General features: G+C 41.3%; 2 protein-coding genes across 5 annotated transcripts in view; one reads left to right on the forward strand and one right to left on the reverse strand.

Moving 5' to 3' along the window:
* The first annotated feature begins 217 nt into the window (after positions 1 to 217).
* rnf223 (ring finger protein 223) lies at positions 218 to 5,737 on the forward strand. 2 transcript variants are annotated; one of them, XM_086278867.1, is made up of 2 exons: positions 218 to 476; positions 3,845 to 5,737. In XM_086278867.1, the coding sequence occupies exon 2, from the start codon at positions 3,922 to 3,924 to the stop codon at positions 4,627 to 4,629; it is 708 nt and encodes a 235-aa protein (XP_086134993.1). In that variant the 5' UTR covers positions 218 to 476; positions 3,845 to 3,921; the 3' UTR covers positions 4,630 to 5,737. The 2 variants fall into 2 exon arrangements, with proteins under 2 accessions (XP_086134993.1, XP_086134991.1); XM_086278865.1 differs by having other exon boundaries at positions 3,842 to 5,736.
* Positions 5,738 to 8,887: 3,150 nt separating this feature from the next.
* ptpn11b (protein tyrosine phosphatase non-receptor type 11b) overlaps positions 8,888 to 12,655 on the reverse strand; it is a 35,165-nt gene continuing 31,397 nt past the window's right edge. For all 3 annotated transcript variants that reach the window (XM_086278863.1, XM_086278862.1, XM_086278864.1), the window contains exons 12-16: positions 12,465 to 12,532; positions 12,204 to 12,355; positions 11,865 to 11,965; positions 11,638 to 11,763; positions 8,888 to 10,412 (exon numbers count right to left, since the gene is read on the reverse strand). In XM_086278863.1, coding sequence (XP_086134989.1) covers positions 11,676 to 11,763; positions 11,865 to 11,965; positions 12,204 to 12,355; positions 12,465 to 12,532 — 409 coding nt within the window. In that variant the 3' untranslated portion in view covers positions 8,888 to 10,412; positions 11,638 to 11,675. The remainder of the gene's footprint in view (positions 10,413 to 11,637; positions 11,764 to 11,864; positions 11,966 to 12,203; positions 12,356 to 12,464; positions 12,533 to 12,655) is intronic.

Consider the following 12,655-nt stretch of genomic DNA (forward strand, 5'->3'; position numbering starts at 1 on the left):
TGTTTGTTTTATGTGTGGAGAGACAGTGAGCACAGGCAGAAAGAGGCATGAAAGAACATAAAAAGACAGGCCAGTAATGTGTACTACTCTCCTTGAAGTTGTGAGGCGTCTTCCTCCTCCCCTTCCTCCTCCTCCCTCCCCGCCTCAAGGCCAAAACTCTGTTGAGGCCATTTACATAGAGGGCTAAAAAGGGGAGCTGACAGAGCCTGACAGGTGACACTGAGGAGGGACAACTCAGAGCTGACTCTCACACAGCGAGCCATTACTCAGCCTCTGAACACGCACCCACTCGAACAAACACCACGGAGGAGGACCTCAACCTGAGCAGAGGCACAATTAACACCCCAAACTCCCTGGTGTGAATTTGGAAGTCAGTTGAATTTGACAGAGAAAAATGCTTTGCCAAGTTCTGAGGGAGTGAGCTGAGCTCGGCCCAACCGCGATCAAGACAGGAGCACATCTTAATCATCTAACAGGTAAACTGAACTTTTGTTCTTCATGCTGTTTTGAGGCAATTTTTTAAACAGTTTGTAGCTCACTGATGTTAAACTAAAAGGCTTTAAATGCTGCACTTTAGTGTTTGCACCCATATTTGATTATTTATTATTACTTATTACCCGTTAAATTGAACAAAGTCACACTCCAGGCTGTCTTTGACAAATGAGGCTGTTTTATCTCATCTCCAAACTGCTGAGATGCAAAGAGTGGTACCGTCACAACACATGTTCATGATCTCCTGCTGCAGCAGCCACATTTCACCAGTGGCTATCTGTGTATTCAGTTTATCAGATGTCTGCACTACTGCTTCCTGCATTGTCCTTTGCGCGTACACATGCTACCTGCTGAACAGATCTGTTTTTGCCTCGACCTAATCTCACGATCAGTTAAACCGTCTCGAGCCGCCCCTAGTTCAAACTGTCGGCAGGTCGAGTTACATTTACCTTTCAAATGGAGAACAGGTAGTGCGACACTAGAGATGGCAGTTGAGCCTGACACAAAGAAGCGAGGTGGGTGGGTGGGAGGGGGATGGGATAGTAATACACAAATAAGTTGTAAAAGAATTGTGTCAGTGGGATGGGTGAGGAGAAAAAAACATGTGCACCTGGTCAGCAATGTGTGATTGCAAAGGGAAGGTCAAAGCAAAGCACTGCGCAAAGACAATAAAGAGATTTAGTGGTGTTTTGAAGTGTTAAGGGTTGAGCAACGACTGAGTTTGAGTTAATATTTGACCTGATGAACAATATCAGGGGTTTTTTATAGCTTTTCCTCTGAATGAGGGCGTGTAACAGTTTGTAGCTGTAATTTTTTAAAAATCAAGAGAGCAAAGGAGAAAGAAATGGTCTGTGGACGCCAAGTGCAAAACCTTTCCTTTTGTTAGGGGGGAGGTTGTGTTGTTCTCTCTGCAGTGCACCTGCTGTCACTTTCTTTTGCACCAAAACAAGTGAAATGGACTCACAGCGGTTGATATCTCTAAAGTTTAACCGACTCTGTCCTATTACTGCGTATTGCTCGAGCCGTGTGCTAGGGCAGTCTACTAATACTTAAACAGAGCCCACAGGGGCTAATGATAAACTCTGAAGTATTACAATCTTTACACATTAACAGTAGAATATTTACAGGAAATTTCCAGAAGCAATCCCACAGATTCAACTACCAAAACAAGAACAAGAACAACCAAACAAACACAATGTCCCTGTGAGCAGATGTTTCTTTCTAAATGAAGTAAATTTGTAAGGTCAGAGAGTCAGACTATAATCTGTGAAGTGTCCTCAGTGCATTCCTTCTGACCAGCCACCAGACTGAAACCTGTAAAAGTTTAACAAGTTTGTTACCAGATTAACAGACATGGAAACAGAGCAGGAGATGTCACATCCAGCCAATCAGTTTAAATTTAGCTACTTTATTACTGTAGATGCAGGGAGCTTGTGTGGGATCATCAAACGACTTTTCCTCTTTTCGTAAGACCTTGACCTGGCTCAGTGTGCCTTTAAAACACATGAAATACAATAATTAGCCACATATGAACCTTTAAGTAGGTGTTTAAATATTTGCTAAATCCTTACAATGTTCAACGTTTGCTTGTTTTGCGTAAGTGTCATTTTGTGGTTAATCAGCGTTGGTAATATTGAAATGAACTGAATTTTCAGTGTGATGAATCAGACACTAGTCACTGGGAGTGTTATCTGGAGGTCTTCTACCTCGTACTGCAGTGTCACGGGCGTCCAGTAAAGGGGCACGCCCGACAACTAAACCGCAATTTGAAAGAGAGTGTAATTGATTCAGAATCCGCGGTTAAAGGAGTCTTTAAACTGATAAGACGGGTGTAATTATACCGAGAAATCTGTCCTCATCCTACTGAAGCATTCAGCAGACATGTGGAGGGAGAGAGCTCCCTGTGCAGGAATGTGAAGGGCAGATGGAATGATTAGGTGGAGAACAAGCAGGGACTTTGTGTAGATGGGAGAACTGGGACAAGACCGGCCCTCGGGGCACAGAGAGGAGAACACCTGTGCTGACATCGTTCATCCCTAATCCACAAACACACAGAAACCCTCAAAATGACTGACTTTTAATACCAAAACTACAACATTAGGGTTCTTTCCTAGGAAGATATATAAAGCTTTGAGTTTGAATGGAATAGGGACTTTTATTGTGGATTCATTTTGAGACTCTCCCATTTTTCACACATCAATGAATCGGTTAATATTTCCAGAAGAGTAAAGAAATAATCCATTCGGCTGTTTTAGAGGGTGTTCATCAGATGTTTTAATAAAATATAAAAGAAAGTACAAGATAAAACACAAAAATACAAAAAAAGACAGGTAAAGGATCCAAACAAATTCTATGAGTCACTATTCAGCAGGCAGTTAGACGTGATGTAAAAAAAGGTGACGAAGTTAAAACTTGAAGGAGACAGTATCTGTCGTAAAAGCCAACCAAGATAAGCTCAGCGTGGTGCATGTGAGCTGTGATGACAGGACGTTTTTTAAGAGGAAGTACAAACCAAAAGAAGGCTCTCTGTGTGGAGGCTCTCCAGCCTTCAGTGAAGCCGCTTTATTCCCACCAGTTTTAAACAATTATATCAAAACTGGTTAGATAATGTAGATTCTTTTAATATTCACTGCAGCTGATGAGAGATGCTGTATAATACACTGAACAGTCTTGTAGAGACCCCAGAACAGGAATGGATTCCCAAAACAATCAGGGTGACTCTCAACACGAGTCCTCACGCTTTACATTTCCACAATGAAGACATTCACCCAGCGTGAAAATCTGATAACCCCGTAGGTGTTGACCAGGATGTTCAACAAACAGCGTTCAACAAATAACAAAAAAAGAGATCCTTGGCTTTCATTGCTTACTGAAGACTGACTCATTCACTCCCTCTACATTACAACACTAAACTACACAGTGCGCATCCAGCAGCTGTTAATAAGTTCTATGATTTATAGCAGAACTAAAGGTCTTTGGCTTTTCTTTTTTGAGGCCTGATCAAAATGTTGTCATGACTGGCGCTGTACCTGCAGCACTGCCCACACTGTGTAGGGGCTGGAGGGCTTCTTTTCATTTTGTGGTCACTTAACTGATTTATATCTTTGTGCATGCTGCCTTATCACACAGCATATTTGACCCGTTATGCATCGTTCCCGAAATACTCCTTGACAGGATAAAAACTTTAAACTTTGTAATATTATCAGTGTACCAAGTGAGGCTAAGAACACTAAGGATTTATCCAGTATGACTGGATAAATCCTGCCTTGGCTAGGCATGACTGTAAACTGTTGCAATTTCTATGGCATTTTTAAGAACTCTGAATACTAATCTGTGCATTTCACTCCAGCAGGGACTTCAGGACAGACCAAGGCAACAGCCTGAGAGCCCAAAAGGAGAGTTGACAAAGGACGTCAAAGACCTCTAAAGATGGAAGATACCCAGCAGGTTTGGCACGTGACGATACCCTCCCAGGAAGACGCTGGACAGCTGCAAAAGAAGGTGTCAGTGGCAAACCAGCCCGAGTGCTCCATCTGCTACAACACCTACGACAATGTCTTCAAAACACCCAAGCAGCTGCAGTGCACCCACACCTTCTGCCTGGAGTGCCTTTCCCGCCTCAATGCGCTGTCCAACCACAACAACAAAAACCCCACCTTAGACATCCGTTGCCCCATCTGCCGGCAGGCCACTATTTTGCCAAAGGAAGGACCCCCAGCCCTAGCCACCAGCCGCGAGGTCCTCTGCGAGCTGCCCAGCCACCAGCAGCAGGAGGAGCCGGTGTGGCTGGAGGGGGAGAGGCTGTGCTACAAGAGCAGGCAGAATCATAATAGCTCAGGGGACCCTGAAAGTCCTACGGCCTTCTGCGTCTGCATTGACATTGGGTCCTCTAAGATGGACACTGCTCCCGAGCTTCCACAGCGCCATCTCACTATGGTGGACAGAGTGGCTGACTGCAAGAAGATGATCCTCTTCATTCTGCTCCTTGTGCTGCTTATTGTGGTCGTTTTGTGGCCTCTGCAGTGCGTGTTCAGCACCGGGAATATGCGCTGCTTCAGCGAAAGCACCCACACGACCATCAGTACCACCCCCAACCCCAACATCACCAGTGCCATGTTCAAGAAACTGGTGGGATAAACATTGAAACTACCTGGACTTCACTTGTAAATGCTTAGAATATTGTGAATGATACATTTGTACTGTTGTGTGACATTTTAATTATTATTATTATTATTTCCAAATTGTCTTAAAAGTGTATTTTATTATTGCTACACAGAAACAGCTCCTCACATTTTCAATTTGAAAAAGAGCCGCAAAGCTTAAAGCGTCTATGTGCAAACTTTTTTAGACATTTGACTTCAGTGCCTCCCGGTGGCGGTTTAAAAAACTGCAAGCAGGCAAACAGCCCGTAAAGTAACACTGACTGCAGCCATTTTCACCAGTGACATGTTATTATGGTGTTATAGGGCAAAAGAATTCTTGACATAGCTTGTTTTGGTTTTTTTTACGTTATAATGAGATGAAATTTCTTGTTCACACAGACAACCATAAACTGTAGATAAAGGATGGACTAGCTTCAGTCTGTAAAGTGAAGCCAACATGGATGCGCCTTAGCCAGCAGGGAGAACTACGTACTTCTCACCTGATTTATTACCTCATTTTTCTAAAGTGGGTGGGTCTTGTCATATCACAGCCACTCATTATGTATATTTAAAACAATAAAAAATAAAACTAAAGGCTTCAATGGTAGACCATGAACCAGCAGCTATGTCCATCTTTTACAGTCTGTGGACACGACTGATTTACAAATAACACCACACAGTGAAGCGAGACCAGCTTCATCTGTGTTTGTTTAGCGGCACAGAGAAGATGAAGAATCTCAGCACTTTAATCTGCACTTGTATTTTGAAATTAGACATGATTTTTTGCTTTCTAGCAGGCTCAATGGACTGGAGCGCAGCTGGGTTAATTTATTGTGTCTACTTGTACACAACCAGGAAAGCTCAGAGACACTGGCACATGAAAGTTGAACTTTGCTTTGCAAATATCCGTCTGGCAGCACGAAGAAGTGTTCCCAGTATGTCAATGAAAAACTATGTGTAAAGTGTGTTTTCTTAAGACCTTTTCTACAAACTTTAAATAAAAAAAACAAACAAAAACTCAGATTATGATTCTGGAAAATAAATCATTTGAACAAAGTTGAATCACAAATTAAGTTTCTAAAGCCTCAAACAGACACAAAGCTACTCACACCCTTTTATGCTAATTAAAACAAAGCGTAATCTCATTATCAAGTTAAAAAACAAACCATGCCCTATGTAACCATTAAACCGTCACCATAAAAGCCAGCTCCTCCTTTGTCTGGACAGGAAGCAGTCTTTATTTCTTCCTGGATTCTGTGTGACATGACGGAAAAAGTTAGGTTGTGGGGGCTTTCCAGAGCTCACACGTGGCATATGGATGATAAGAGCATTATGTTGATTCGAGCTTCATTTAGAGGAAGCCATAAAAGGAGAATTTCCTCAAGTACCAGCTGAAGCTGCCGGTAAATGTGGTTAAACAATAAATCCAGGCGAAAGAGAAAGGTGCTGAATCACGGCCTCGAAGCAGTTTCCCCTAAATAGAAAAAGGAAGTCAAAATAAATACTTCTTAATAAGTTCTTGTTAGTTGGAAATAAACTTCTCTACATTTAAATTGATCATTTCCTATAAAGAAGCCTTTTATAAATGCCTGCCTCCAATAAAGCAGATTTGAACGGCCAATTTTCTTGTGACAGGCAGCAAAAGAAAACTAGCTTGTTGAAATTCAGCTAGGAAAGCACTAATTTCACACTCATCGCCTGTTTTATTTGCTCTGGAGTTCTAAAGCATATTTTCTTTAAGCCACTTCAACCATGAAACACTGGTGTTTTTTCAGTCTTTCCTGCCTTGCTTTTAGTACGAGCAGGTTGGTGATCAGTACCGTGCTGTAAAGCTTTTACCAAATGAAATGACAAATGGAGTGACTAAGCATAGAAAGGTATGAGCTTGTCATTAGCACAGCCCATGATTCAGTAGCTTGTAGAACCACCTTTAGCAGCAATAAAAGTTAAAGTAATGATTTTCTGTAAGACTTTATCAAACTCTATTTTTAGCCCACTCTCTTCTTTACAACATTGCTTCACTTCATTGAGATTTGCGGGCATTCGTTTAGGTACAGCATAAATGTTCCACCCAAAGATGAGGTCTGAACTCTGACGGGTAATTGTAGCACGATGATTCTTTTCTTTTTCAGACAGTCTGTAGCAGATTTGCTACAGTGGGATCATTCTCCTTTTGCATGACCCAGTTTGAGCAAAGCTTTAGCTGTCAGACAGATGGCGTCATATTTGACTTGAATACTTTGGTATACAGAGAAATTCATAGTTGACTCAAAGACTGCAAGGAGCCAAAGTCCTGTGGTTGCAAAACCCAGATTATCACCTCTCCACCACCATGGTTGACAGCTGGTGTGAGGTGTTTGTGCTCATGGGCTGTGTTTTTGTTAAACATAGCACTGTGCATTAAACATCTTCACTTTGGTCTCATATGTCCTGTTCCTGAAGTCCTGTGGTTTGCTAAGATCCAGCTTTGCAAACCTAAACTACTGTACTGTGCACAGGAGAAAGGAGGCCTTCTCCCAGCAACTTTTTCATAGTTCCAAAGTTTTGTGCTATCATAAACTTTAACATCAACTCAGGCCTGAAACGTAGCGCTCATGTCTTTGGTCGTGGTTTCTCTTAGAACTGCATGGTTTGACCTCAGTCTGAATTTGCTCAAACGTCCACTCCAAGACAGACTGGCACCTGTCCCAAATGTTTTTTCCACTTATAAATAATCCCAGTCTGGAACGTTGGAAGTTTGAGTTTTTGGAAGTAGCTACATATTCCTTCCCAACAGCAGTTGCTTCTTTCCTTTATGCAGAGATGCTCACATTTCTGGATAATCAGTAAATCAAATGCCTTTGATTAGCAGCACCTAGCTGCTACATTACCCTCTTCACTTCTTTGAAAGCAGCAAGTCCTTAGTTTTTCCACACACTGCTGCACTTTGGCTTATTTTTGTAAATAATTAAGCAGCTGTAATGAGTCTCACACACTCACACACTCACACCTGAGACTGTATTTAAATGATATGAAGACCTTGGTAAAGACCCGATTATTTTTATGAAACGTACCGATATGACGTGACTGTAGAATGAAAGATTCTCTCTCCTTTGAAGTAACAAACTAAAAGAACATAAAATCAAATGAAAACATTTAACCTTATATAGTGCCATCATAGATTTTTATTAAACTATGATAAATCATTTTGTTGCTCTGACAGATCATCGTGTCAGCCGTTGTAGTCTATACAGCAAAAAACAAGGCGTCTGGGTGGAGCCAGTGCGAGAAAAAGAGCAAAAGGGAAAAGCTTCCACTGAACGACACTACTCATTTCGGGTTTACTGCAATCAGAGGAACAGGGGGATGAAAAAACAAAAACTAACAAAACAAACAAACAAACAAAAAACCTCCGAAATGCACACACATTGAACTCATGTTCAAGTAAGTGTAAGATGACGAGCAGAGTGAAAATACCACATTACTTCTGCAAAGCTCTGTGTGCGCTGGTACAACTCAGAGCCTGAATTTTATCATTGGTAAAATTACAGATTTACAAAAAAGTCAAGGTACAAAAAAAGCAAGAACAAATAAAAATCAAAAACTATACAATCTGAAACAAAAAACAAAAGATAAACACTGATGGCAAAAATTTAGTGCACTACAAAAAAAACAAAAAAGCTGACGAGCATCCACACAGCCTGAGGTTCAGCAGTTTCACACTTTCAAGTACTGATGTTTCACCAAATCATAAACACAATCTGACCAATAGAGGCAGAAGAAAAATACAAGAAAGAAAGAAAAAAATTATCCCAGCGCAGGACGAAGAAAACAAACCAACAAGTCTCATTCATTGGACATAAATCACAGTTCATGAAGAGAAAAACAAAAACAGGAGGATTCACACGCCATCAGTGCTCGAATTCAAGGGACGAACAAGTGGTGCAGCATTTTCTTCACCCACAGACGTCCTGTGGGCCTTCACCGACATTCATGTAAAACAGAGCTTTTATTCACATAAGAGTCAACCATTTAAAGAAAGAAGAACTTGATTGTGCTTGGCTGCATCATAAATTGTGTTCATTTCAAAAATAACATTAAATCACAAGCTGCACCTGCGGGAGTCCAGCTGTAAAGACGAACGGTGTGAACGAGTGCCACGCAGTCACGCTTTTATTTTGATGCTTGAATAGGAAAAAAGTGGACTGAACATATTACCAAGGGTACGTTCCACCGGTCAGACATTCAGTAGTTTGTTGGGGGTTTTTTATATAAAAAAAAGAAAAGAAAAGAAAAGGGGGGTTTTCAGGACATTGAGTGACTACGGTTTAAACCATCTAGGACAGACTTCCAACATTTCTACGCTTCTATTTGCACAGGATATTTTGGTGCTGCTTCTTGAGGCTAAAAGTAGCCAACAAGCTGCTGCACAGCCCTTTGCACAGCGGCACCGCTGTCTTCCTTATCACATCAGTGACGTCAGCTTACTCTCTCTGCTATCATCAAGCCTGGATTACGGCCATCTTCTAAATTACTTTTTGGAGACAAATCTATTCTTCAATCTCGGGGTGATTACAGTGGGCCAGATGGCCATCTGCCTCACTGTAATCGCCCCCCTTTCCCTTGTCTCCTTGTGACAATCTACCCCCTGACAGATGTTGAACAGCATCAGACCCGCTGATTAACAAGGACGACCAGTCAAACTAAGCTGCGAGACGGCGGTCGGCTGAGCACGACTCCGACCGTCCATTCAGGAATCCTTTCCACCCAGTTTTCTGTCAAATATGGACTTCAAATATCTAAGAATGATTTCTTACACCACAGCGCATCTTTATAAATATATATTTAAATAAACATCAAAACATAACCATTATACCAACATCAGTAAAAGAAAAAAAAATGACTTCATGGACAGAACAGCCCTAGTTTTCATGAATGACTGTTCTTTAACTGGAGGTCATGTTCACGTTCATAGACAGTCGGGGCAGACGGGTTTTGTCCCGACAGCGAAAACAAATCACCTCCAAAATTGTCAAAGAACAGTGGATTGCATTTGCAGCTAGTGAGATTATATATAACTCCTTCACAATACAAAACTTTGATAATCAGTCATATCTAAATAAAATTTATTCACTTTCACAACTTAAAAAGACAACTTCATTAAAGATTCAAAGGAGGGAGGGGACTTGCTTGCCCGTCTTGGGGTCATGAAGCAGGTTATGCAACTGCCCTTGCCATCACTCAGCGGCCACATTAATAACCACCACAGCTGGACAGACAGAACACAGCAAAAACGGTCTTAGAATCCAATTTAGACGACAAGCAGCCAAGACTGAGAAAGAGATAACCGAGTGAGTCGGGGCAGCGTGCGGACAAACGGCTTAGTTTTGACCTCTTCCCTTAGTCCCACACAGCTACGTTCACTTGAGGCCAGGCCGGGCTCCACATTTAATATCTGTCACCCTAAGAGAAAACTGTTTTTCGCCCTCATGTAGACTTGCAGAGTAACAGTGGGTTTGGGTTGGCTAGATTACAGACACATCCTGTGACAAGGCACTTGTGCTGGTTAAGAAAGGGAGAAGCATTAGCACAGGAGGGAAGAAAAAGGGCAAGTGGAAGTGGGGGGCCTGAGTAAGAGCACTATGCTGTGGACTCCACAGAAGTCCGGACAGACAGAAGTCCAGCAGGACGGTGGCAGCAGACACATCAGCCCGCCACTTTCGGTCCACGCCAAGATCCAGCGATGTGGAGTGTACCGAGTGTGGAGCCCCCCCCACCCTCCCAAGGGATTTTCAGGAGCTGAGAAAGTGAAAGAAACACAGACATGTAGACCAAGTACGGTTTGGATTTTACATTTCATGACTTGATGCTCGAATCAGATCGAAATTATAAAATAAATATAATGACGCTGTTCTCAAGCATCACTGAAGTTACACAAACATGTCCTCAGTCTTTCTGGCAGGGATCTTATTTACTCATTTATTATTAATTAGATTTTTATAACTTCACTCAGGACATTTTGATATTTAGGAATTTATTGATCCATCATGCTGCTCTTCAACATTCCCTGTTGAGTGCTGCACATCAAGCAGCAATAGGTGCAGGTTTAAGTGCACCCATTACTTACTTAATACTTTCTACATACAATCATATACGCCTCCAACCACACGCTCGTAAACACTGATGCACAGCTAAAAATTTGAAACTACCCATGAAAATTAAATCTTTTCCATATTTGTATCAAAGTTTGAGCCAAGAAAGACGGAGAGAGGCTGAGGAGAATGGTAGTTAGTCTTTTATGTTATGCATTTTAAAAAATATCTGACAGAAGTCCTCCAGAAACAACACGCCACATTCAATTAATGCATTTTAAATACATTCAACTGTAATCAATGCTGTATTCAGAATACGATTTGTGCCTGTGACCCCAGAATCAAAGTCATGGTTCATTCCCTGTAACACTGCTGGGTTCCTTGTCTTGGTGCTTATATTAGTCACCATGACAGAAAAGAATGACAGTGTGAGAACTGAGGTTCATTATAATTTGAAATTAAATTCAGTCTTTTGTTGCTCTTAAAAAAAAAAAAAAGAAAGAAAAAAAAAAAAAAAAAAAAAGAAGGGAGCACTGGTATTCTTTAAAGCCAACTCAGCTGCTCCTGGCTAACCTATAATTTAAAACTGAAAAAAATATAGGAAAAGTACCTTTCTGCTTACACACGGAAAATTAATTCAACACTGGAAGAAACAGAACTTTCCGCCATCAGCGGAAGAACACCTTGAGCTTTGATTTTAGGGGAAACATTTTCTGACACGTCAGGCTTAAGTTAGTTTTGTTTTTTCCACCCAAAGCTACATTTACTGTTAATGGAATCCAGCACGTGAAACCAGAAATGCTTGTGGTAGTTTTCTAAACTGACTAAGGCAGAAGGAAAAGGAAACAATGAAACAAACAATGTTGGGCTTTTTTTTTCCTAGCTTAAAGGATGGATCTCTGAGAAACATGGAAATAAAAATTGACACTTACAGAGAGGCAGACAGAAGAGGAGGTCCACGGCGCCGATTTTACCTCCTGGTATTACTGCTGAAAGATGTCTGAGGGCTTTTGAAGTTTATGTTCTCGTATACGCTTGATGAATCGTCGTTTGTCAGCCTAAAAGAGAAAATAATCGCTGTGAAAATGAACCCACTGTCAAACCCTGTTTAAGTCCTATGATGACATTTTTTTAACACGTGTATGCCTGATGGACTTACACAGAAGAAGAGCGTGAGGAGGTCATGTTGTGCTTGGACCTCGAGTTGGTCATCTGGGGATATTTGATATTGGAATATTCCCTCTCTGTCATCTTATTCCTCTGAAAAGTGACAAAAAATAAATTAATCTGTCATCTACTGAAATTACTCAATCTCAAACTGTAACCACATTCAGCAGTGAAAGAGCAAGTGGTAAACACGCCTAACCAGCTGACATGCTGATGATTTGCCTCTCAGCTCTAGCATTTAAAATGTAACTGACGGACTTTATACGGCTTCACTGCTCCGTCAAAAATCTAATGTTTTAATACAGTAAAAAACACTAATATAGCCAATTACCTGCTCCTCCTCCAGTCTCTTCTGCACTGTGTCTATGTACTGCTGCACAGCCATGTAGATGAACTTATACTGAGCCTCTGTTTGCACCATGCCTGATCTCTGCTGCCGTACCCTCTGGATGGTCTTTGGGACATCGATGTCGCAGTCGAGACCTAAAACACGCAGATCCAAATGTTAGCAGAACTGAAGCACAAAGATATATATCTTTATTAAAAAGTAAAGGATTCACAATCCAGAAAGTTTCATATCTGAGCCTCATACCTTGGCGGTTAATAATGTCGATAAGGATGTCAATGACGATAATTGTGCCAGTTCTGCCGATGCCTGCACTTTAACAAGAAGAAGTTTAAGGTTAAAACCATGTGTAGCTACAGTACTTGAAGAAAAGCATCAGAATCCAGGTGAAAAACAGTTATGAGAATATTTGAGTACACAAGTATAAGCTGAGGTTT

This window comes from Aulonocara sp. 'chitande type north' Nkhata Bay, linkage group LG20 (genome assembly GCF_057382095.1).
Source record: "Aulonocara sp. 'chitande type north' Nkhata Bay isolate Kocher_YH1m ecotype deep benthic linkage group LG20, A_spYH_male_GT1.1, whole genome shotgun sequence".
Classification (NCBI taxonomy): domain Eukaryota; kingdom Metazoa; phylum Chordata; class Actinopteri; order Cichliformes; family Cichlidae; genus Aulonocara; species Aulonocara sp. 'chitande type north' Nkhata Bay.

Coding starts and splice junctions, on each gene's coding strand:
- rnf223 (XM_086278867.1), top strand. CDS start 3,922: ATGGAAGATACCCAGCAGGTTTGGCACGTGACGATACCCTCCCAGGAA.